General features: G+C 43.4%; 1 protein-coding gene across 2 annotated transcripts in view; it reads left to right on the top strand.

The window, feature by feature from the left end:
- TRAPPC9 (trafficking protein particle complex subunit 9) overlaps positions 1 to 23,040 on the top strand; it is a 275,302-nt gene that overhangs the window by 248,113 nt on the left and 4,149 nt on the right. For both annotated transcript variants that reach the window (XM_083621886.1, XM_083621887.1), the window contains exon 22: positions 20,879 to 21,102. In XM_083621886.1, coding sequence (XP_083478012.1) covers positions 20,879 to 21,102 — 224 coding nt within the window. The remainder of the gene's footprint in view (positions 1 to 20,878; positions 21,103 to 23,040) is intronic.

The raw sequence follows: 23,040 nt of genomic DNA, 5'->3' as shown, positions 1-23,040 counted from the left end.
CTCGCGCATGCGCGGACACACAAAATGACGTCACACACATGCGCAGAAGTGGCAAATTGCAACCCACGCATGTGCAGATGTGCTGCTGCGGGTTGCGCTCTTTTCATGTTGCGAATGGGCCTCTGGAATGGATCCCGTTCGCAACCAGAGGTACCACTGTACAAGCCTCCTGGGCTGCTACCAGGGGGAATTCCATAGAGCTACTAGCTAACAGAGGAACTCTTGTCATATTTGCAGGCTTAGAGGAGGGTGACCAGCTGACCTATGATTTCCAGACCTCCCGCCTCTCATCACTAATTTCTGTGAACAGCCTAAGCCTTTTGTCAAATTATGCCATTTAAGAGATTTGGCTATTAGCATTTTGAGATATTTAAATATGAACTCTCGGAGAGAGTCATTTTGAAATTCAAAGAAATCTGTCATCTTAAACACTTCCCTAAGTGGCTCTCTTATTAAAGATTCCTTGTTATGGGTGAACACGCAGTTTCACTGATAGTTTTCTTTGTTCAAGAACCTCATGTTCCAAACTATTGTCAAGAACAGGTGTCTGAAGCAATACTCTGTGGCAGATACTGACTTTTTTCCACTGGATGAATCCATAAATTAAGCCTTAGTAGGTCAGACTTGCCTGACTTTCCAAGTAATTAACAATTATATTGGATATTTTTGTTATATTGGATTTTCCCCCGCCCCCCAAAAAGCCTCAAGGCCAGTGGAGTAAGAGATGATGATATTCTTTAAAATCAGTGCTAAGAGATAAGTGTCAGAGGAAATGGACCTTTGCTCTCTCAAAACCGATTTCCACCGAGCGGCCATGCAGCAGAATTTACAATTAAGGTCTCTGTAGAAATGAAAATGAGAAGGGTATGTTAAAAAAAAATTGCTTCAGCCCACAGAGTTGGTGTTCCAGAATAAATGCCTTGAAGAAGGTTGTGCAGGGCATGTTTGCAAAATATTTAAGATTTTGGTTCAGTAACGGAGCTGTCCTAAATTTAATTAACTCAGTCCACCAGCTCCAACCCACACCAGCATTTTGGTATGTGCCCAAACTTTGAAATTTTCACAAATACTCTTCTCCCCTTCCACACCTTCTTTGGTCAATTCTCTATGAGTGGATGCTCAGGATAAATTAACATGGATTTGCTATGCCTTACTAGCATTTAACAGCCATTTTATGCATTTGGCATGGTTATAGGGCAGTAGCAGAATCACATACACAGCCTTTCCGTGCAATCTTGTGGCTGAAAGGATATAGCAGTTCATGATTCTGAGTCCAGAACCAGAAGGTAGTAAGCAGTCTGGTTTTATCAAAATTTCAGTTGTATGTGCCTTAAATTTTAAACAAGTATGTGTCTTAAATGCTCCTTTCTTTACATTGCAAACAACAGAACAGTGAAAGGAGAGCAGGGCTCAGCAATTAGGTTTGCAAGTGCCACGCTTCCTATTGCATGCGCCATGGGGCGCTGTTGGAAATGCCTTCTCTCTAGCAGGTCCTTCCTGGGACCTGGGAACACTTACCTAATCGCACAGTGGCATTGTTTTGTGAGATTGTCTACCTTCACTGGATTTAGCTGCTGCTGGAAGGATGGGTGAGGAGACGGCTATTGTGCCACAATGGAATTGGCGAGAGAGAAGCAAGAGTCAGATGCCCTCAAGGGCTTGTCTTCATTGCCAGCTGTAGTTTGGCATCGGGAAAACAATTTATCTTGCTTCTTAGTACAGTGGTACCTCTGGTTGCGAATGGGATCCGTTCCGGAGGCCCGTTCACAACCTGAAAGGAATGCAACACGCGTATGTGTATATGTGCGTGTGCAGGTCGCGATTCGCCGCTTCTGTGCATGCGCAGGACATCATTTTGCGCGCATGCGTGAGCAGCGAAACCCAGAAGTAACCCTTTCCGGTACTTCCGGGTCACCGCGGAATGCAACCTGAAAACACTCAACCTGAAGCAAATGTAACATGAGGTATGACTGTATAGCATAACATATAAATTGATGTTTTTTCCTTGCCACTTGCCTTGCTGCTGCTGTTTTTTTTTTTTTTTTAAGAGCCCGGGGTAGGTAGAAGTTCCTGCAGAAGAAACTAAGCAATACCAAGGAGAGAGAGAAATAGGAGATATCTTTTAAAAGCCAATGTGGCTTCACAAAAAAGGACATGGGTAAGAAATGGGGAGGGAGGACAGATAACCAAGGATGAACACCAAAGAGCACCCCAGTCCTTTATTGTCATTGTCATCGTCGTCGTCGTCGTCGTCGTCATCATCATCATCATCATCATTTCAACTCAGGTGACAAGATGGTCAAAACATAAAGCAGATGCTTCATCCCCACAACAGAAGCACACATCCTCCCAAACAAACGGTCTTGAACTGTATTCTACTTCTGCAAAAAATTAACACCCGAATTTCTCTGAAAAGATGTCAGGGACATGGGCAGAGGAGGAATGGTGGAGACCGCCTCCCCAGCCTGACCCTTCCAGAGAAGAAGGAGACAGTTCAGAATTACAACAGGGGTTTTGAGTGAGGTCACAGCTCAGAGGCTGATGAGGGGGAAAGCTGGGTAATAGTGGGAGAGGAGGAAGAAGAAAAAGAAAAAGTACCAGAGGAGAGACAGCTGATGGACTCAGTGTCTTTAGAAAGCATTCCAGACCCCCCTCTCCCAGAACCCGGCGGGCATTGGAAGTAGGGGAGCAGAGAGCTCAGAGGCAGAGGGCACATCTCAGTACCTGTAGTGATGACGCATAATGGGAGAGAGGGAGGGGTGGAGACTCATTTGGAGCAACACCATTATTCTGAGAGGCCACATTCCCAAGCCTCTCTCTGTGAACATTGAATAAACGCAGACGGTAAGGACTTTTCCTTGTCTTGCCCGTTCCCTGCAACTGGCCATGGGGGTTAGTTCCTCTGCCACCTGACAAAAGAGAAATGTCTTTCCCTTATACTGAAAATATGTCAATGAGGGCACAAGGCGAGCTCCTCTGGATAGTGCATTCCGTAGATGAGGGGGACACTACTGGAAAAGGGTTGTTCTGTGATAGCCACCCTCTCGACTGCTGCTGAAAGGGGGCACACTTCTAGGATCAATGACAGCAAAGCTAAACTTCAGAATAAGATGTGATTGGCGAGTGATGCTAGAAGCAACAAAAATGTTTCTGGTTAGATTTTAAAGGAAGAGGTAGGACTGCTGTGGCACTGTCCAGTAAAGATGGGAAAATGTCAACAGGTGATAAAGAGAAGTGGAGCTGCTTATCTGTTTTACCTTGATCTTCTCCCACAAGGGAGACCATGTGTAACCTTGTACAAGTAATGTACCTGGTGAGGGCTCAGGACTGTAGATCAAGAAGCACCTGTCTACTTTAAATGAGTTCATCTTCAGGGCAAGATAATCTGCATTTTAAGAGTACTAAAGGAATTTACTAATTTACTCTCAGGCTCTCTATCATTTTCAAGAAATCCTGGAGAATGAATGAGGTGCCACAGAACTGAAGACAGGCAAATGTTGTACTAGTTGTCAAAAAAAGAGCGGAAACCACAGATTTCCTGACTTTAATACCAGGAAAGATGCTAAAACATATTAAGGACATAAGAGCCCTTCTGGATCACAAGCAAAGGCTCATCTACTCCAGCGGCCACCAGATAAAGGAATCAATTTATAATTGTCTTGTTAGCTGTGCAGCAGCAAAAAACCCCACCATGGATTTGTCAAGAATAAATCCTGCTAGATTAATCATATCTTGGGTTATTGCCTTAGTGGATTGTGGGAATGCTTAGGATGCAATTTATCTTTGTTTAAATAATGCATTTGAAAAGATATTTTGGTTAGTAAACTGGTTAAAGGCAGACTGGAGGATAACATTCTCAGATGGATTCACAGTTGGCCGGAAAAAAAACTTATTCAACATAAGCAGAGTCCTGCTGAAGCAGACCAAAAATACATCTAGTCCATCTTGTTTTTACAGCGACCAGCCAGTTACCAATTGGAAGTTTGTAAGCAGGACATGAGGGTGGTAAGCAGGTGGTGCTGTGGGTTAAACCACAGAGCCTAGGACTTGCCAATCAGAAGGTTGGTGGTTCGAATCCCCGCAACGGGGTGAGCTCCCGTTGCTCGGTCCCTGCTCCTGCCAACCTAGCAGTTCAAAAGCACATCAAAGTGCAAGTAGATAAATAGGTACCGCTCCAGCGGGAAGGTAAACGGCATTTCCGTGCGCTGCCCTGGTTCGCCAGAAGCGGCTTAGTCATGCTGGCCACATGACCCGAAAGCTGTACGCCGGCTCCCTCGGCCAATAAAGCGAGATGAGCGCTGCAACCCCAGAGTCGGCCACGACTGGACCTAATGGTCAGTGGTCCCTTTACCTTTTAAGCAGGACATGAGCACAACAGAACTTTCCCCATTGTTTTCCCCCTCATAATGGCATTGAGAAAATGAATAGAGTGCTGAAATCAACAGTATGGTCTTGGGCTCTCTCACTGTCCTCCAACCTAATCTCTCACAGGGCTGGTGGGAAGAAAAATTACCAGGTATACAGTCAGGTGCCATGCGTATTATCCTTCCTTTTCAAATAATACCCGCTAAGGAAAGTATGCACAATCAGTTCTTTGGGCTTTTGCCATTCGTATATTGCCAGAGATAATGTGATTACTACTTAGCATTAAGTGATATGCCCCTATTTACTCTTCCAGGAGCACACAGCTATCGAAGGGACATAAAGTAAAGTATTATTATTTTTACTGCAAATGACAGACCTGGAAAATTCCCAATTACATAACCACAGGGGGCATTTGGAAATGTTATACTGGTACCTAGGAAACTGGAATCTGCAAACAGAAATGAGACAATATTTCCACTGATTCCCTATTCCCCCTACAGCTACCCACACCATCTCCCATGTTGATCCTCCGGAGCAAATGGGGGCAAGCAGAAAAAGTTGCAAGAAGAATAGAGGCTTGATTTCCTCCTTTGTTCCAGTCTTCTGTTTGTGGGAACAGAGAGCATTCTGGGGCTAGAACTCTCATTGTGGATTTCTTTATCCATCCCATTATTTCTGCTGTGACTCCGTGATATTGATTTGTGGTGTGGAGTAAAGAGAGTAAACATTCTGCTAGCAGAGAGAGAATAAATTAGTATGCAGCCATCAGCAGTGATAAGAGGTAGATCACATCTTTTTTGGGGGAACTAGTGCTATACTAAAATGCTGATCTACTGATAATTGATATACAATTTTTCCTCTGGAGAACTTTTTTCTTTTGGAAGACTAGTAATATGTTGCTTGCCAGAGTCATAAGGTGGAGTAGAATTCAAAAATCTTTCCAGACACTGAATCCTGACACATTTGCCTCCTGGCTTTTGGCTTACTTGTGCACTTCATTGCTTCTTAAAAGATTCATTTGCAGATTCATTTCACAAAAGTGAGTGAAGAATTCCACATGAGTGCATGCCTTAGACCAGATCTAAAGTGATGTTTACCTTGCCTTTTGCTGCAAACTCTTGCCCTGTTTCCTTTGTTGGGCAATCATTAATCACTGTGTTCTCTAATTATGCTGCTGTATCTTTCAACATGCTTGGCAAGCCTCTGATAATCAGACTTTCTGCGGATAAGGTGATAGCCTATCCTGCTTACTCACTCAAACCTTGCACACACAAAAATTTGAAAAGAAAGGCCTAATGAACCACAAGACTGCATTCATTTGCACATAATTGTATCTTGCTTTTTTAAAGCCCACAAATCAAAGGCCAGATCTGACACCTGTTCCTTTCTTGTTCCCTTCACCCTGTTCTCTTTAAGAAATTAATTCTAAATTACCTTCCATTGAAGTTTTGCCACCCAACCAACCAAGTACGAAGGGTGGTGTAGATATGCTACAATCTTCTTCAACCCTTGAGAGGTGACTTCTTGACACAGATAATTCCCAGAGGTTGAACAGACATTGGTTTTTACAGCTTGTAGTGTTTCTGAGTTTTTAAATGACTTCTGATCACCGGTAGAGAAGCTGCCAAATGTTGACACCTTGGCCAGATTCTGAGATTCCACCCAGGCAGATGTTCACAGGTTTTGGGAAGGACTTCCATCTATTCAGTTTAAGGTCCTTGCAGCACCTGTAACACTAGCTTTACCCAGAATCTTCTAAGCATCAGACCCCCTCACACCTAGAGACTTTGGGGCAAGCTGTAGCCCACATGTCCCAGATCTGGGTCCAACCCAACTGGTGCAGGCATGCAGTCCACAGCTTGCCTTGGGGTGGTGAGTAATTTCATGGACATGCCAGCGCCTTCAGACATTCCTGGGAACTCTAGAATGGTTTCATTAAAAGGGTAAAAGTCACAGCAGAAGAGACCAACATTAGGTGAATCCCAACACTTCACACTTCAAGTGAACCTTAGGAGACAACTAATGGCAAGAGCTCTTTGACAGTGGAACTAATTACCTGGAGAGGTGGTGAACTCTCTCTCTTGTGGTCTTCAGAAACTAGACATCTCTCTGCTGGAGATGTCTAGCTCAATTTCCTGCATCAAGCGGAGGTGGGGAAGAGAAGATTCGAAGACCCTTTCCAGTTACGTGATTCCTCATGTATCTGCATCATTCCTCGCCTCCTTTTTTTAGTAATAGTTGTGACGCAGCAATATGATCTAGGAAGATCGTTTCAGGCCTTTGAGCTGTCACATGATAGTTGAATTCATCATGACAAGTGCAGATGTATTTACCAGCTGTCTGCTGCACAGATTCCTAATCTTTTGATTGCTCAGTTTTTCTTTCTAAAAAATGCTTATTTATAAACATGACTCATCTTGCATTCTTTGATGAAGATGTTATTGCCATATAGGCCAGTTGACTCCAAGGCTGTTTTCTTACTCATGTCTCTTCAGTTAGAGACAAGATTTACTGTAGTTCTGGTCAGGTTGTTTCAGACAAGAGGCCAGGCTAAAATGGATGCTTTGCAGAACAAAAAGCGATATGGAATGTAGCATAATATATTCCTCATGTTGAATATTCAGGTATGAGTGACCTTTAAAGTGCAAAGTGGATAATACGTCACTTTGCAGTTCAAGGGTCACTCAGACTAGAACCTGGAAAACAATGATCTTAAGACAATTTTCTATTGGTGCTTAATTCCGTACAAAATGTGGAAGTTTTTTGGCCAAAACATGCATCGTTGGAAGTGTAATGGAATCTACACGGATTTAATAAACATCTTCTGGAGTTGTAAAAATAATTCCTTTCTTGAGAGTATTGTACAAACAAGTACAGGCTACGAACTTCCAATAAACTCTAAAAAAAACTCTCCTTTTGATACTTCATTCTGAAGTCATTAATACTGATTTGCGGCTGATTACTACACTGCTAACAACCGCAAAACCGTGTATTGCACAAAAATAGAAAAATAAAGGACCTCCCCTACTACAGTGTAACTGATTGGTTAATGAAAACCTGGCAAATCTTAATTGTTAAACTTCCATATGAGAGAAACACGATACATAATAGTTGGGAAAACAAATTTATTTAGAGGTAGGCTTTGTTCCTACATTTTTGGAATGACACTGTAAAGGGTGATATTTTTCCTTTTAACCTGTTGATCCTACAGTAGTTTTCTTTGTGGGGTTCTTTTTTGCTATGTTGCCCCTTTCCCCCTTCATATGTCTTTTTTCCATTCCTCATTCCTTGTTTTCCAGTATGCACAATGGTTGGAATATACATATATACATATTTCCTGCTCAGTAATAATGCAAGAATAATACAGAATTGATCAGATCAGGCAATTGCATTCATACCCAAGTCAAACACATATAATTTAAGCTATTATTACCTTGGATAACTGACACACTAGAAATGCCTAAAATGACCTCCTAGTTAAAGGTGTGTGTCATTTAAACAGTGTGAGGATTCCTAAAACTGAATTATGAAAGAGCCAAATGGCCTGTCCTATCTTTGGTTAAATGCTGAGATAAAGAGAATTTGGCTCTGAAGAAAGCCTTAAATGTTTCCAATTAATTCCAGCTCATTGTGCTTAAATCATGGCTGGCTTTGGTGAGGCCCGAAAGCTTGGTGTTTTAGCATTTGTATTTACACAGCCACTGAGATGCAGTAAATCATCTACCTGCCCATTAACAGGGAGTAATGTGTTATCTTTTGTTGTGCCTGAAAATAGGCTGTTATGCCGGGGTCAGAGTGGCTCATGAGCTAGTCAAATATGGCACGGCTTCCTCTCGTCTTGCTACAATGGAAAAACTAATATCCTACCTTTTTGCTTTTTCTATCCCTTGAAATGGCTTAGCGTCTCATTTCCTAGTTGAACTTGTACCAGCAGCTGTTCCATGTTCTACGGCAGGCTTGCGATTCATTAAGACCTATAATGTCTTATCCTTCCTCTGTATTAAGCTCCAAAATAACCTTTGCTTCACATTCTGAATAGTTGTGTGATAATCAGAATCACGCGTTCTCTTTCGAGAGAAGTTGCCCTAATAAAATCTATTGCCTTACATACATGAGATCAGGAATTGTAAGCAATCGGCGGTCCTCATAATCCATATTGACAGATTCTCAGGCAAAGGTTTCTGACAGACTTTTTACCTGATCTCTTTAACTGCAAATTCTGGGGATTTTAACCTGTAGCATCATGGAATCTGTTTTTCCTTACCAGTGAACTGTGATCAACTTTTCTACGTGGGCCACTTCCCCTGTAAAATTTTACCAGCATGGGTGTTGGAATAGAGCGCTTACATGGTCACACTTAAAGATATGACCGTGTATATATCTGGAGATCTGCAGTTCCCAGTGGGCCTTTCGTATATGTGGCCGGCAATGCAAGTATCATCTACATGAGCGTGTCAACATACACACCTGTACGTAAGAACATGTCATATATGCAGCATCCCTCATTTCAATAATATTAGCAGCACTTGTGAGAAGTGAGAGCTGGACCATAAAGAAGGCTGATCGCTGAAGAATTGATGCTTTTGAATTCTGGTGCTGGAGGAGACTCTTGAGAGTCCCATGGACTGCAAGAAGATCAAACCGATCCATTCTGAAGGAAATCAGCCCTGAGTGCTCACTGGAAGGACAGATCCTGAAGCTGAGGCTCCAAGAGCCTGGATAGCTCAGTTGGTAAGACCATGGTGCTGATAACACCAAGGTTGCAGGTTCGATCCCTGTATGGACCAGCTGCATGTTCCTGCATTGCAGGGGGTTGGACTAGATGATCCTCAGTGTCCCTTCCAAATCTACAGTTCTATGGTTCTATGATTCTAAGACTTTGGCCACCTCATGAGAAGAGAAGACTCCCTGGAAAAGACCCTGATGTTGGGAAAGATGAAGGGCACAAGGAGAAGGGGACGACAGAGGACGAGATGGTTGGACAGCGTTCTCGAAGCTACCAGCATGAGTTTGACCAAACTGCGGGAGGCAGTGGAAGACAGGAGTGCCTGGCGTGCTCTGGTCCAGGGGGTCAGGAAGAGTCGGACACGACTAAAGAACAACAAGCAGCACTTGTTCTATCCGGCCAGTGGCTCATCAGCCCAGCATCCTGTTCTCACGATGTAATTTTATTAGACCAACAGAGAAATTACCCTTGACACCTGAAAACGTTTATCATTTGGTCCATTATTTATTTATTTATTTATTTATTTATTTATTTATTTAAGAGAGCCAGTGTGGTGTAGTGGTTAAGAGCGGTAGACTCGTAATCTGGTGAACCGGGTTCGCTTCCCTGCTCCTCCACATGCAGCTGCTGGGAGACCTTGGGCCAGTCAAACTTCTCTGAAGTCTCTCAGCCTCACTCACCTCACAGAGTGTTTGTTGTGGGGGAGGAAGGGAAAGGAGAATGTTAGCCGCTTTGAGACTCCTTCGGGTAGTGATAAAGCAGGATACCAAATCCAAACTCCCCTTCTTCTTCTTCTTCTTCTTCTTCTTCTTCTTCTTCTTCTTCTTCTTCATTAAATTTATATCCCAGCCTTCCTCCCAAAGGAGCGTGGGGCAGTACATACAGCTTAGAAACTACCAGCATGGAAAAAATATACGGATTCAGTATGACAGCAGCAACGTCCCCGCTTCATACATGGCTCTTAGAAAGGCTGGTGGATGACGTGGTTTTTGTTACATGGTTTTGAGATGGAAATCATTCCAGGAATAATCTTACGGATGCCGAGTGTTGTGCTCCAAACTGAGGGGGCAGAAGGAAAGTCTGATCTCTGTATGTGAGCTCTTTCTTTTCTAGGCTAATGATTTCATGGTACTTTGGAAGGAAGTATGACATTTCCTTAGGAATCTGGGATTCCTTGGCGGTCCATGGGTGTTTGGGTTTTTTACCGCTTTTACTTAAATAACAGGCCAGCTTCCCAGGTATGGCTATAAGACATGATGGTTTTAGCTCCAAAAGTCTTTTCTAATAGCCTGGGGCACATATCATTGCATCTCACTGTTGGGTTAAAAGACAATGTTTGGGGAGGAAATAAAAAATCCCTGAATAATTTGCAGACTGAGCTGGTTTTTAAGCAGAATACTACATTTCTGAATAGTGCAAGGAGGTAATTGAAAGTTGCAGACTGTGTCCAGCAGGGCATCAAACTCTAATGTGAACATAATTTATTGTATTTCTAAGTGTGTTTTATACAGTTTTTGAGCCAAGAAACACGTTACAAAATTCAAAGGTGCAGAATATGAAGAATAATTGCATTATGACCAGTCAGTCCAGAAGGTGCAGATCAAGCCAATTCACACTGAAATTAATAGAAATCAAAATTCTCCATCTAGCCCCCTATATGGGTCATGCCAGTAACCCCAAATACATTGATAAGGCCATCAGGATGCATGTTTATTAAATGTAGAATGGTAATTGTCATTGGATTGGGGGTGGGGTGGCCAAAGTTGTTGAGCTTTTTTTGGGGGGGAGGCCAGAGTTGTGGAGTTTTTTTAGGGGGGACTTCATAAAATGCTGGGGGCGGGGAGCTGAGACTTTCAACAAAATGCTTTCTTCAACCAACAATCGAACACTCAGGGATTGACCAGTCGATCCCGATTGACCTTCTGGACATCACTGATCTAGTCCAACCCCTAGCAATGCAGAAATACAGTGGTACCTCGGGTTACATACGCTTCAGGTTACAGACTCCGCTAACCCAGAAATAGTACCTCGGGTTAAGAACTTTGCTTCAGGATGAGAACAGAAATCATGCTCCGGTGGCGTGGCGGCAGCAGGAGGCCCCATTAGGTAAAGTGGTGTTTCAGGTTAAGAACAGTTTCAGGTTAAAAACAGACCTCCAGGACAAATTAAGTACTTAACCTGAGGTACCACTGTATGCAGCTGTTCTATACGGGATTGAACCTGCAACCTTGACGTTATCAGCACCACACTCTAACCAACTGAGCTATGCAGGCTGGTTCCATTGCTGCAAAGACTTCCAACTGCGCAACATAATTTCCTCTTCCTGTACTCCCTCTGAATCTGTTCTGACAGCTTCCCCAACTCTCAGGAGCAGCTTTGGGGAGCGTGCAGGAGGCCTTCAAGGAGGAGAGAAGGAGAAGTCCTATTGTGCAAATGGAAATCCTTGCACTAATGGGACTACTTCATCGGATCCCACCTATTTATACAATAAAAGCACCATAAAAAGAAACTACATCACAATTCAGAATCATAACACAATGGTTTAAGCAGCAAGAGTATTAAAAAAAAAGTCTTTGTCTAGTGCAGTGATGGCCAAACTTGGCCCTCTAGCTGTTTTGGGACTACAGTTCCCATCATCCCTGACCACTGGTCCTGTTAGCCAGGGATGATGGGAGTTGTAGACCCAAAACAGCTGGAGGGCCAAGTTTGGCCATCACTGGTCTAGTAAAGGTAAAGGGACCCCTGACCATTAGGTCCAGTCGTGACTGACTCTGGGGTTGCGGCGCTCATCTGGCTTTATTGGCCAAGGGAGCTGGTGTACAGATTCCGGGTCATGTGGCCAGCATGACTAAGCCACTTCTGGCGAACCAGAGCAGCGCATGGAAACGCCGTTTACCTTCCCACCGGAGCGGTACCTATTTATCTTCTTGCACTTTGACGTGCTTTCGAACTGCTAGGTTGGCAGGAGCAGGGCCCGAGCAACGGGAGCTCACCCCATTGCGGGGATTCGAACCGCCGACCTTCTGATCGGCAAGTTCTAGGCTCCGTGGTTTAACCCACAGCGCCACCCACGTCCCATCACTGGTCTAGTGCCTCCAAAATATTGATGTTGGTTTCCCACAAAACTTGCTGGAGTAAGAGTTCCAGAAACAAGTTTCCACAGATGGGAAGCAACTCTCTATGGTTTCCATTTGTCTCACTTTGTCACTTTGACACAACCTTAGTATGCAAGCAGGCTGATGTGGCAGCAGGTGTTCTTTAAGCACCCAGCTGTGTAAAATGGCATTTCTTAAAGCAAACATGTAGCTTCCATTTGGTTTTGCAGTGAGGGTGTCTGAGGCAGCCAGCCCTCAAAGCCCAGGGAGCTAAGCATTTTTCTTTCCAGTGAACATCACCCAGCGCGAAGATTTAATTGAAGAAAGCTGTACGTTATCCAAACCTCTACAACAGTCAAGAGATTGAATTGCTCCAAAAGCGAACACTGATCAACACTTTGCCAAGGATAGATTTGGGAATTAAATGTGAACTGATGAATGAAAGGAAGCTAATGGAATCCAAGTGAACAAGTTAAAACAGCAAAACCAGGCTTTTGAAATAGACTTTTCCTTTCTTTCTTTGTACCAAGCACATAATTAATAGCGGCAGAGAACACTTACAGTGATAATCTTAATAAGATAGGATTTTCCAACTCTATGGACTCGCTCTAGCATGGAATCCCAATGCAGAACCAAGACCAGAAACTATACTTAATAGAAATTGGAGGTTTTTAAGCAGAGGTTGGATGGCCTTCTGCCGTGGATTTTTGATACATAATGAATGATTTTAGAATTTTGTACTATTTTATTGTTGTTAGCCGCCCTGAGCCCGGCTTCGGCTGGGGAGGGCGGATATAAATAAATATTATTATTATTATTATTATTATTATTATTATTATTATTAATAATGGGGTCCCTTCCAACTCTACACTTCTATGATTCTATGAATTTCCATAGAATTTGTCTGGAGGGAGGGCTAAAAAAAAACAACCTTTGGAGCGTTCTGCTATTTTATGTGGAAAGCCAACTTGTTTGTTTGCATTAATTTGAAGGGAGGCATATAAATTTATGAAATAAATTCAATATATTTGAAAGGGCACTTTGAGAAAGAGAGGGATTCTTAACCATAATGTACTGCCTGACCTTTCCGTGAAAATTGTAAACCACAATTGTCCTTGGGTCCATGCATATGCAATGTGGAGTCTCGCTGTCTCATGGCGAGAGCCATGGTCTCTCTCCATGGCGAGAGCCCAATATATTTTGCCTTGAAGTTAGAGTAGAAATCCATTTTTTAAAACCCCCCCAAAAAACTTTAAATGTCAATAAGGAATTATAGGACTGCAGTCATGTCCTTATGTTAAGGGCGCGTTAACTAAATTGCATTCCACATTATAACTTTTTTCGAGGGCTGTGCGTGGGATACTTGTTACAGTTTATAGCCAGACAATAGTTCCACCCATTACTGTCAGAATTTGGCATAATCTCATTGCCAGGGGTTCTACAATTAAAGCAAATCATAAAAGTGATAATGGGAAAGGAAACCTGTTTAGTCCTGAGGCTAAGCTGACATTTTTGTGTGAATCTGCATTATTTATCCTGATTGTAGCAGATGTAACGTCATAAATATTTTTCAATAGTCTGACAAATTTAGGGCCAAATCCCCACTCACTCCTTGAACGAAAGTACACACCATCTTCATTCAAGCTAAATGCAAATAATAATAATAATAATAATAATAATAATAATAATAATAATAATAATTTATTTGTACCCTGCCCATCTGGCTGGGTTTCCCCAGCCACTCTGGGCGGCTTCCAACAAAGATTAAAAATACATTAAAACTTCCCTGAAACTTCCCTGAACAGGGCTGCCTTCAGATGTCTTCTAAATGTCAAGCAATTGTTTATCTCTTTGACATCTGATGGGAGGGCGTTCCACAGGGTGGGCGCCACTGCAAAGAAGGCCCTCTGCCTGATTCCCTGTAAACTCACTTCTTGCAGTGAGGGAACCTCCAGAAGGCCCTCAGCGCTGGACCTCAGCATCTGGGCAGAATGATGGGGGTGCAGATGCTCCTTCAGGTATACTGGGCCGAGGCCGTTTAGGGCTTTAAAGGTCAACACGTTAAAGGAAACGTACTGGGAGCCAATGTAGGTCTTTGAAGACCGGTGTTATATGGGTGTTATGAGAGAACCAGGAATATGCCAAAGAGAGTTGGAGCGAGAACACAGCCCGGTTTCACACCATTCATTATAGGGAAGGCGTCTGAGGATGAGCCGTCATAATTGGACGATGCCATTCATGTTCTTGTGGAAGGACACCATCATCTTGTGAAGCTTTGGTGGGCATCCTATTTGTTGAGCAGTGTCTTGTGGTAGAGAGCCTTGTTCCCAACACTGCAAGAGCACTTTCAGCACTTCTGTTGTGATTCTGTCCTGTCCTGGAGCTTTACCACGTGCCTGAGAGTTGATGGTATTCTTCCGCTTGTGAAAGGGGGGACATCCAGCTCTTCCAATAGGCAGAGTATGGATGCTGTTGATTGTTGTGTCACCGCTTACCCTTAACTCTAGATACTTTATGAACAAGTTAGAAAGCACTGATCTGAATATCAGTCTTGGGGGGGGGGTCCACTTTCTATATTCCTCCAGTTGGAGAACTGTCCATTTATTCCTACTTTCTGCTTCCTTCTACTTAACCAGTTTGTAATCCGCAAGAAGACCTCTCTTCTTATTCCATGACTGCTAAGCTTACTCAGAATGGTGAGGTGCCTTGTCAAAAGTTTTTCAAAAGTCCAAGTACACTGTGTCAGCTGGATCACCTCTAACCATATCTTGTCGACACTCTCAAAGAACTCTAAAAGGTTTACGAGCCAGGACTTGTTTGCAGAAGCCATGCTGCTTTAGCAAGGCTTGTTCTTCCATATGCTTGGTTATTTTATATTTAACAATACTTTCCACCAGTTTTCTTGAGTTGAACTAGCTGGCCTGTTATTTTCAGGATCTACCCTGGATCCTTTTTTTAAAAAAATGGTGTTACGTTGGCTACTTTCCAGTCCTCAGGTATGGAGGCTGATCTGAGGCACTAGTTATCTATTTTTGTTAGAAGGTCAGCAATTTCATTCACTCCTCTCAGAGGAAAGATGGGAGAAAAATGCAATAATAAATCTAGCACTGCATACAGTCAGTAAGACATACAAATGCACTCAGCACCATTTGGAGCCAGCACCATTTGGAGCCAGCACCATTTGGGCTGGCTTGCCGGCTTGCTCAATTTTGAAAGGAAGCAAGATGGCACTAATTAAATGTAAAAACATTTGTTTTCATGCATGGGAAGTTTGCTAGAAATTAGGCTGCTTGAAAGGATTATGAAAAGCACTGGACTGTTCTACAAATTAGTATTGGTGTTTTTTCTAAAGTACAATATTATTGTAGCTTTGTGTGCAACACTTAACACACACACACCAGTTTCTCCCTTGATTTATAGTTTTGAATAAAAAATTTTTAAAAATAAAATGCACTGACTTCATCTTCTCTTGTCTCAGACTGTGAAGGCATTGAACTTTAGAGGTGTGTGTCATAAGTATTTATACACTTGGATCACACATTCCAAGATTGTAAAGAGTCGGTTTTGTGGACCAAAGCTCACTTTTGGTGATTGAGCTTAATATATTTAAATATCTCTACTCAAAACCTTTGCCACCTTAATATGATTGCTCTTGTTATGGTTTTGTCTATATGTTTTCTCTTTTTATCTCTAGCAAACACACTGGTCTTTCTCTCAAAGCTTAAATTCTAGCTATAAGGATGATGAAACTGACGTGAAACACATACAGCAGATTTAAAGCAAAAGCACGTGCATGTTCAGTAACTAGGAGACTTGACTGTCATGAAATTACAGTTTTTGTGTATGTGTGCAAGTAAAAGTGGCCACCTGTTTGGAAAAATTGAGGGAAATGATTTATGCAGGGGGGCTCAAGGAGCATAGAGCATACTTTGGGGTATCTGGTGCACATATTGCATAAGCAGTGTTCAAAACACCTATGGAAGGTTTTTTTGCGGGAGGGACCCATAGCCCAGAGCACTTCTACCAAACATGACTAATCAAGCTGAAACAAGAACTGCCAGGAACTGCTTCCGACTTCACAAAGAATACACAAAGGAGAGACAAGGTACTTGCCTAATCTAAACATCCAGGAAAGAAAAAACCCAGCTTGATTTGTACACTGCATTAGTTTGCAGTGGGGCATTATTTTTCTTAATCCCTAGTCTTTCCCCAGATGTTTGGAAAATTGAATTGGGCATAAATGTAGTCACCCAGCATCTAATTTATTTCTACTCATGGCCCTAAGAATTTTCCCCATGTTCTGTTCCAAGTTCAGGATGAATTGTAAGCAAAGAGGGAGGAAGGGAGGAAGGGAGGGAGGGAGGGAGGGAAAGAAAGAAAGAAAGAAAGAAAGAAAGAAAGAAAGAAAGAAAGAAAGAAAGAAAGAAGGTTGAGGTCACTTTTCTAACCTGTGCCAGTTAGCAGCTAATAAAATGGCAAGCACAGCTGGTGTCATTGTAGATCTTAATGTGTGCTCTTACAACTCGCTACACAGGAGCCGATAATGGCAGTGAAACACTTGTTTAAACATTTCACAGTTTTTTTTTATCCATACATGTGATTCATCTCACCTAGATATACCTGTTGCTTTGCTGTTATTTTTAAGCAAGGGGTCTTCCTTAATAATAAAGTCGCATTAGAAATAGCAGCATAATGCTGTCGCTATAATTACTAGAAGTTGGCACTTAACACCAGCAGGGTTCTACAATGCGCTGTGAGTATTGGTTTTGATTTTATATTTCAGTGGAGAGGAGAGCAAATAGCTGTCAGTAGGCATGATTCTTAGTAAGATTTAAAGGCTTACTCCTGTATATGTTCAATATTACAGTAAAAACGTAATGCGAGTGAACCCTTTCCCTCTGTCCAGCTGCAGTATCATGAACACCTAATTGGTACATAGGATGAGAGAGTCTTGCATTTGTGTATTCATTATGTAGGTGTGTACAGTGTGTGCAGACTGCTAGCATGAGGTCCCAGAAAGGTTGGCCATGAGGAATCATAGACCTCATGCTGCAAAATATTTTCCCACCCCTGGCCTATGTATCCCAACATCCTCTTCCCAACAATGAACAACTAGATTCAGGGGTCAGCAAACTTTTTCAGCAGGGGGCCAGTCCACTGTCTCTCAGACCTTGTGTGGGGCCGGACTATATTTTGGGGGGAAAAAATGAACGAATTCCTATGCCCCACAAATAACCCAGAGGTGCATTTTAAATAAAAGGACACATTCTACTCATGTAAAAACACGCTGATTCCCAGACCGCCTGCGGCCCGGATTTAGAAGGCGATTGGGCCGGATCTGGCCCCCGGGCCTTAGTTTGCCTACCCATGAACTAGAAGCTTCTGGAAGCCCCCCAGGAGAGCATGAAAACAACAACCCTCCTCAGCACATGGTTTTCAAAGGTTGCCATACCATCTCTGAACCTGGAGGTCCCATTCAGCTATCATGGCAAAGAGCCATTGACAGGCCTGTCCTGTGTGAACTGCCATTTCTGCCTTTAGCAGTTCTTGGGCCCATTTAAGTGTTTATAGTCATTCAGTTTGTAGAGTTGGCCTGATCTGAGAAATGATTGTGTGCGGTGTGAAACATGGAGGCAGGCACAATCTTCCTCCACAGATTCAGGTTGTAGGCCAGAGAATAAATACGTTGTGCAGGTCATGGACTGGTTGAACACAGAGGAATAGTGGGAAGAACCAGCCGAGGAACCGCCAAGCAGTGGTGGAGCATATGCCAGCGCTGCCCAGGGCGCGCACACTTCCAAGTGGGGGAGGCGTGCTTCCGAGGGGTGCGGAGGGTGCCCTCCCAGATGCGGGATAGCCACTAGGGTGCACAGAACAGCACGTGCACCCTGCAGCCAGGGGCAGAGCGAGCAGCCCACAGGAAAAGAGCGAGCCTCCGATGGTGGACATTCGGCGCGCCGTCCATGACTCCCAAGCCTCCCCCCACTGTCAAAACAAAGGGGGAAGGGGGGAATGCTGCTGGCAAAGCGGAGCAGCTGCCCCCTTCCCCCAACGGCTCTGGGTAGGCTTGGGAGTCACAGGCGGGCAGCACGCCAAATGTCACCCACTCAGCGAAGACACCCGGGGCGGTTCTCCCCCACCGTACCCCCCTTCCTCAGCCCTTGCCACCAAGAGAAGAAGGCTCAGAGCCCAGAGAGTGGTGGCGGCACAATGATAATTGGGCAGAGGGAGAAGACAGGGAAGAAGAGGTGTCGGAAGCTGAAGAGGTAACAGGGCTTAGTGAGCAGGGAGTTTCTGTGATAGAAGTCCAGAAGCAGAGGCTGAAGCTGAAGCAAGAGAGTGAGATGAGGGAGGCCAAGAAGCACAAATGAGTCAAACTCCCCTCTGCCACTTCTCTCCCAGAACCAGCAGAGGCATGAAAAGGGCAGAAGAGAGCTTGGCTGCTCGCAGGCATAGTCTACAATTGCTTGGGAAAAGCCCTGGAGAGGAAGGGAAGGGACTTAGAAAGTCTCTTGGCAACTGATTCAGGGGGCCAGACCTACCAGGGATGAGCTGCTGTGTTCATTAGCCTTGACACTCAGCCAAGTTTGTGAAGATCGTCTTTTTGCTAATAAAGGGTTAACTTCAACTTTGAACAGTGCGATTTACTGCTGGTTCGCTCTTTTGACAGTGCAGTTCAGTCCATTGATGGTGCTCTGCTGCACACAACTCTTCCTCCTGTGAAAGGCAGTCATATCTGTTGTGTTCCTCCCCTTCTGATTTGACTTTCTGCAGTGATGCTCAGCTTCACTTTCTTCTCGTTTTCTGAAATGCTAACGGTCATTTTTTTAAACATATCTGAATCCGAGCAAGATGAATGTAGCACTCGCCATTTGGCTGCTGTACTAAAGATGTAGAGCTTCTGCATGTTAGAGCCAACAGTGATTTACTCCCAAAGCAACACCAAGAGTAATTTCAGCTTTTATATGCCATCTGTGTTAGCAAGTAGCAACGACACCAACTGGACTCTATGCACAGAGCTCTCTTTCATTTGTTGCTGAAAAATATGAAAACAGGTCCATGTGGTGCAATGGCCTTTTCTGTGTTAAGGGAAGAATGAAACTTTGAAATACTTTTGATGTTCCCATTTGACCGTCTCTGAATGTGCCTTACCATAATATTCTGCTACCCACATAGGCCTGTGCAAACATACTTTGATCATTTGACAGGAACCGTTGTCTTTACACTTTTATAGGTGGCTAGTTCTGCGGCTGAGTTCGGGAAATAATTAGTGCCTCTGCACATACACACCCTAAATCAATCAGTCTAATTGGCTGTGAAGAATATGAAATAAATTGGTTTGATTAGAGGTTACTGTCTTGTGACCTTTATAGTTTAATTGGCTATGGAGGAAGGATGCTTGGAACAGTTGCATGCGTTGTGATGTTGGGTACCAACAGAAGAAAAGGGAAAGTTATGTTTCATTCTTCATTGTTGGAGCGCAGGTTGTATGGGCCACCTGACTGGTTAGCTTTCAATAAAGGTTTGATAATCCATTGTTGATTCTGAATGCCAGTTTCAGTTGTTTGGCACTAGCAAGAACATAAAAGAGCCTTGTTGTCCACCTAGTCCAACATTTTGTTCCCACAGTGAATAACCAAATGCCCATGGGAAGTCCATGAGGTCCTGGTCACAGATCTGCCGTATTACTTCTCATTTGGCACTGTGATACATTTCACAAGAGGAAACATTTCAAAAGTATGTAGAAATGCAGTTTTGTGACATTTGGAGAGAGTGCACAGAGATCTAGGATGGGATGGTAGCTGGTTTTTTATATTTTATTTTATTTATTTATTTTTAAAATTACTTCATTTTTGGGATGCTGAAAACAGGTACTAGCTGGATAGCTCAGGTGGTGTGGTGCTGATAACACCAAGGTCACAGGTTCAATCCCCGTAAGAGACAGTTGCACATACCTGCGTGGCAGGGGGTGGGCTAGATTTTTTCTCAGGGTCCCTTCCAACTCTATGATTCTGTGTGATATCAATGTGACTCCTCTCCTGAACGTGAACCATGTGCAAAGTGGGAGAAACGTCACTTTCAGTCTCTTTTCCAGAGATGTGTGTGACTTCGCGAAGACAGCTGCTAGTGAGTAGGGTTGCGATAAAAGATATTCCAGTACCTTAGAAGCATGCTTCCATCTTCCCACTCATATTGCAGAGTAAAAAAATGGAAACAGACTGAGTGCGTGCTGGGGGAAAAAAAAACCTAGGCAAGCTTTTCTTAGTATAGTAGCATTTAGAAAGCTGTTTTCTTTTGCTTAGTTGGTACTGGTGAATATATGTGTTACATTGCAAATTTGGCTGCACATACTCTGCTCCTAAAAGTCGCCCTGAAAACCTGGTGGTTTATTCTTGGCATTGCCCAAATGTCCAGTGTGCTAGTTCTAGAACCAACAATTCAAAACTCATTAGTCATCATGCGTCTTCTCCCAAACATAATCACAAGGTGTTGAAAGTCATGATAAAGGATGATAAAGGTCAATGTTTACACAGTATAGAAAAATGTTTTATACATTGCTGGGTAGATGTGGTTCCGGCATGTGAACTTTCCAATTTTAGTTGGTTTATTTTGGTGCAGTGAGACCGATAAGGATTCAAAGTTCCTGAAGCACAACTTATTGAGTTTGTCATTTTGGGTCTTTGCTTCACAGATGTGTCGGTGGAGGGAAAGCTCTGTGATTGCGATGTTGTAGCAGATTGCACAGTCGGGGACACGGTGAAGCTGGAAGTGAAGCTGACCAACTGGAGCAAGCGCAGCGTAGGCCCCTTCTCGCTCACGGTGATCCCCTACCAAGATTACCAAAATGGCGTCCACAACTACGATCTCCAAGATGGCATCACTTTCGTTGGATCCAACACCTTATATATCGATACGGTAAATCCATAAATGACCATACGCTGTCTGGTTCTGCGTTAGAATGTTGAAAAGATATGCACGAGTTTTCTGTGAAAGGTATCTTGCCATACCTCATCCGTTGCATCACAGATCAAGAAGTAGACTTCAGTGCTGGATATATCTGCTTCCTAGAGGGTATCCCAGAGCTTATGCTAAAAGAGATACAGTGGTACCTCGGGTTAAGAACTTAATTCGTTCTGGAGGTCCATTCTTAACCTGAAACTTAGCTAATGGGGCCTCCCACTGCTGCCGCGCCGCCGTCATGCAATTTCTGTTCTCATCCTGAAGCAAAGTTCTTAACCCGAGGTACTATTTCTAGGTTAGCGAAGTCTGTAATCTGAAGTGTCTGTAACCCGAGGTACCACTGTACCTATATCAGCCACCTTTTAAAAATCTAAACTTAAAGGGGGGCCACTAGGTGGCGCATCGGAAGATGGCTGACAATAACATCTCTCCGACCCACACGAGGTAATTTGGAGGCTATGATGGGGGTAATTAGCCTCCTTAACCCCCCCAGGATGGTGGGGGGGACGGCCCTTGCCTGCTGTGCCCTATACCACCCCCAAATTTGTGGGGGTGGGGGCACTAGGCACAAAGCCCTCCTGTGGGATTTCGGCACTCCTCGACGCCGTCTCTGATTCGCGCTGCCAGTTGCAAGCATCTTCAAAAGAAACAATTTGGACGAGATAAATTGCACATGCTTCAAGGAAAAAGGGGAGTAAAGACTGCTGACTGAAGAGATCTCTGATAACAAGACAAGAATAAAATATGAGAAGATACGTCAAGATACGGTATGACTTGAGGGGGGAGGGGGGAAAAAACCTGTCTTTCATTATGTGATTTAACAAGAATCCCCTCCCCAAATGAGTCAGGAACTAAGGACTTAAGCTGTGGATTTAAGGCTGTGTGGAGATAAACTTTCGAACCAAAGCAATGTTTCAAGATGAAGCTGGAAAGCTAAGAGTTTTGGAATGACGCAGTTAAAAATGCCGTTGCCATTTTGGGAGGCATTGTTGGAGCTCTTGGTTCTGGGAGGAGAAAGAGAGAAATAGAGTTGTTTACATACGTCTCGGTGGGACTCAAGAGCGAAAAATGCCAAATTTATGATGGAAAGAGCGATGTTATCTACGAAGGAGATATATAGAAACCATCTGGACTTAGTGGAGGAACGGGAAATCCACACAGGATTATTATTTTGCTTATCAGCTTAAGGAGACTAACAGAAGAGATCGTAAAGGAAAAATAGAAATTATATGAACAAGATATGATGTGGAAACACCAAGATAAGACTGAATAGAATTATGAATTTTGTTTGGACTGATTGGGACTGATTTGGACATTAACGCAGTAATAAGAAGATGATCTGAATCCCCCTTTGGATCTTGAAGTATGGGTTCCCCCAACAAAATTTAAAAATTTGGCTTTGTAATTTGGAATCTATGGGATGTGATTTAATTTGATGTGATTGGCCAGTTAATAAAAATTATTTTAAAAAAAATAATAAAAATCTAAACTTAAGAAAATCCTTTAGCATTCTACCTTTCAGTTTAGAATTTACTGTTTTATGCACGGTCCCCTACTGAATCATAGAATCATAGAATTGGAAGGGGCCTTGGGTTAATCTAGTCCAACCCCCGGCAATGCAGAAGTCTTCCAACCAACGTGAGCCCCGAACCCACAAACCTGGGATAAGAGTCTCGTGCTCTACCGACTGAGTGATCCAGTCTCATCCAGTTACATGCTACACGAACGTGCTTGACTCCTGGTCCACACGTGGGAAAGAGGTTGCAAAGTGGCAAGTGGTGACCTCCTTCCTCAAAGTACTTATGGGAAGCACTTGTGGAAGGAAATCACAAATGTTTGTGCACTTTGATGAGTGGTTTGAACTGTACAAGTTTGCCAAGTTCGATTTTCATC

The sequence above is a fragment of the Podarcis filfolensis genome (assembly GCF_964270895.1).
Source record: "Podarcis filfolensis genome assembly, chromosome: 7".
In the NCBI taxonomy this organism is placed as follows: Eukaryota; Metazoa; Chordata; class Lepidosauria; order Squamata; family Lacertidae; genus Podarcis; species Podarcis filfolensis.
The sequence above is the reverse complement of the archived record's forward strand: the minus strand, read 5'-3'. Positions and strand labels throughout refer to the sequence as shown.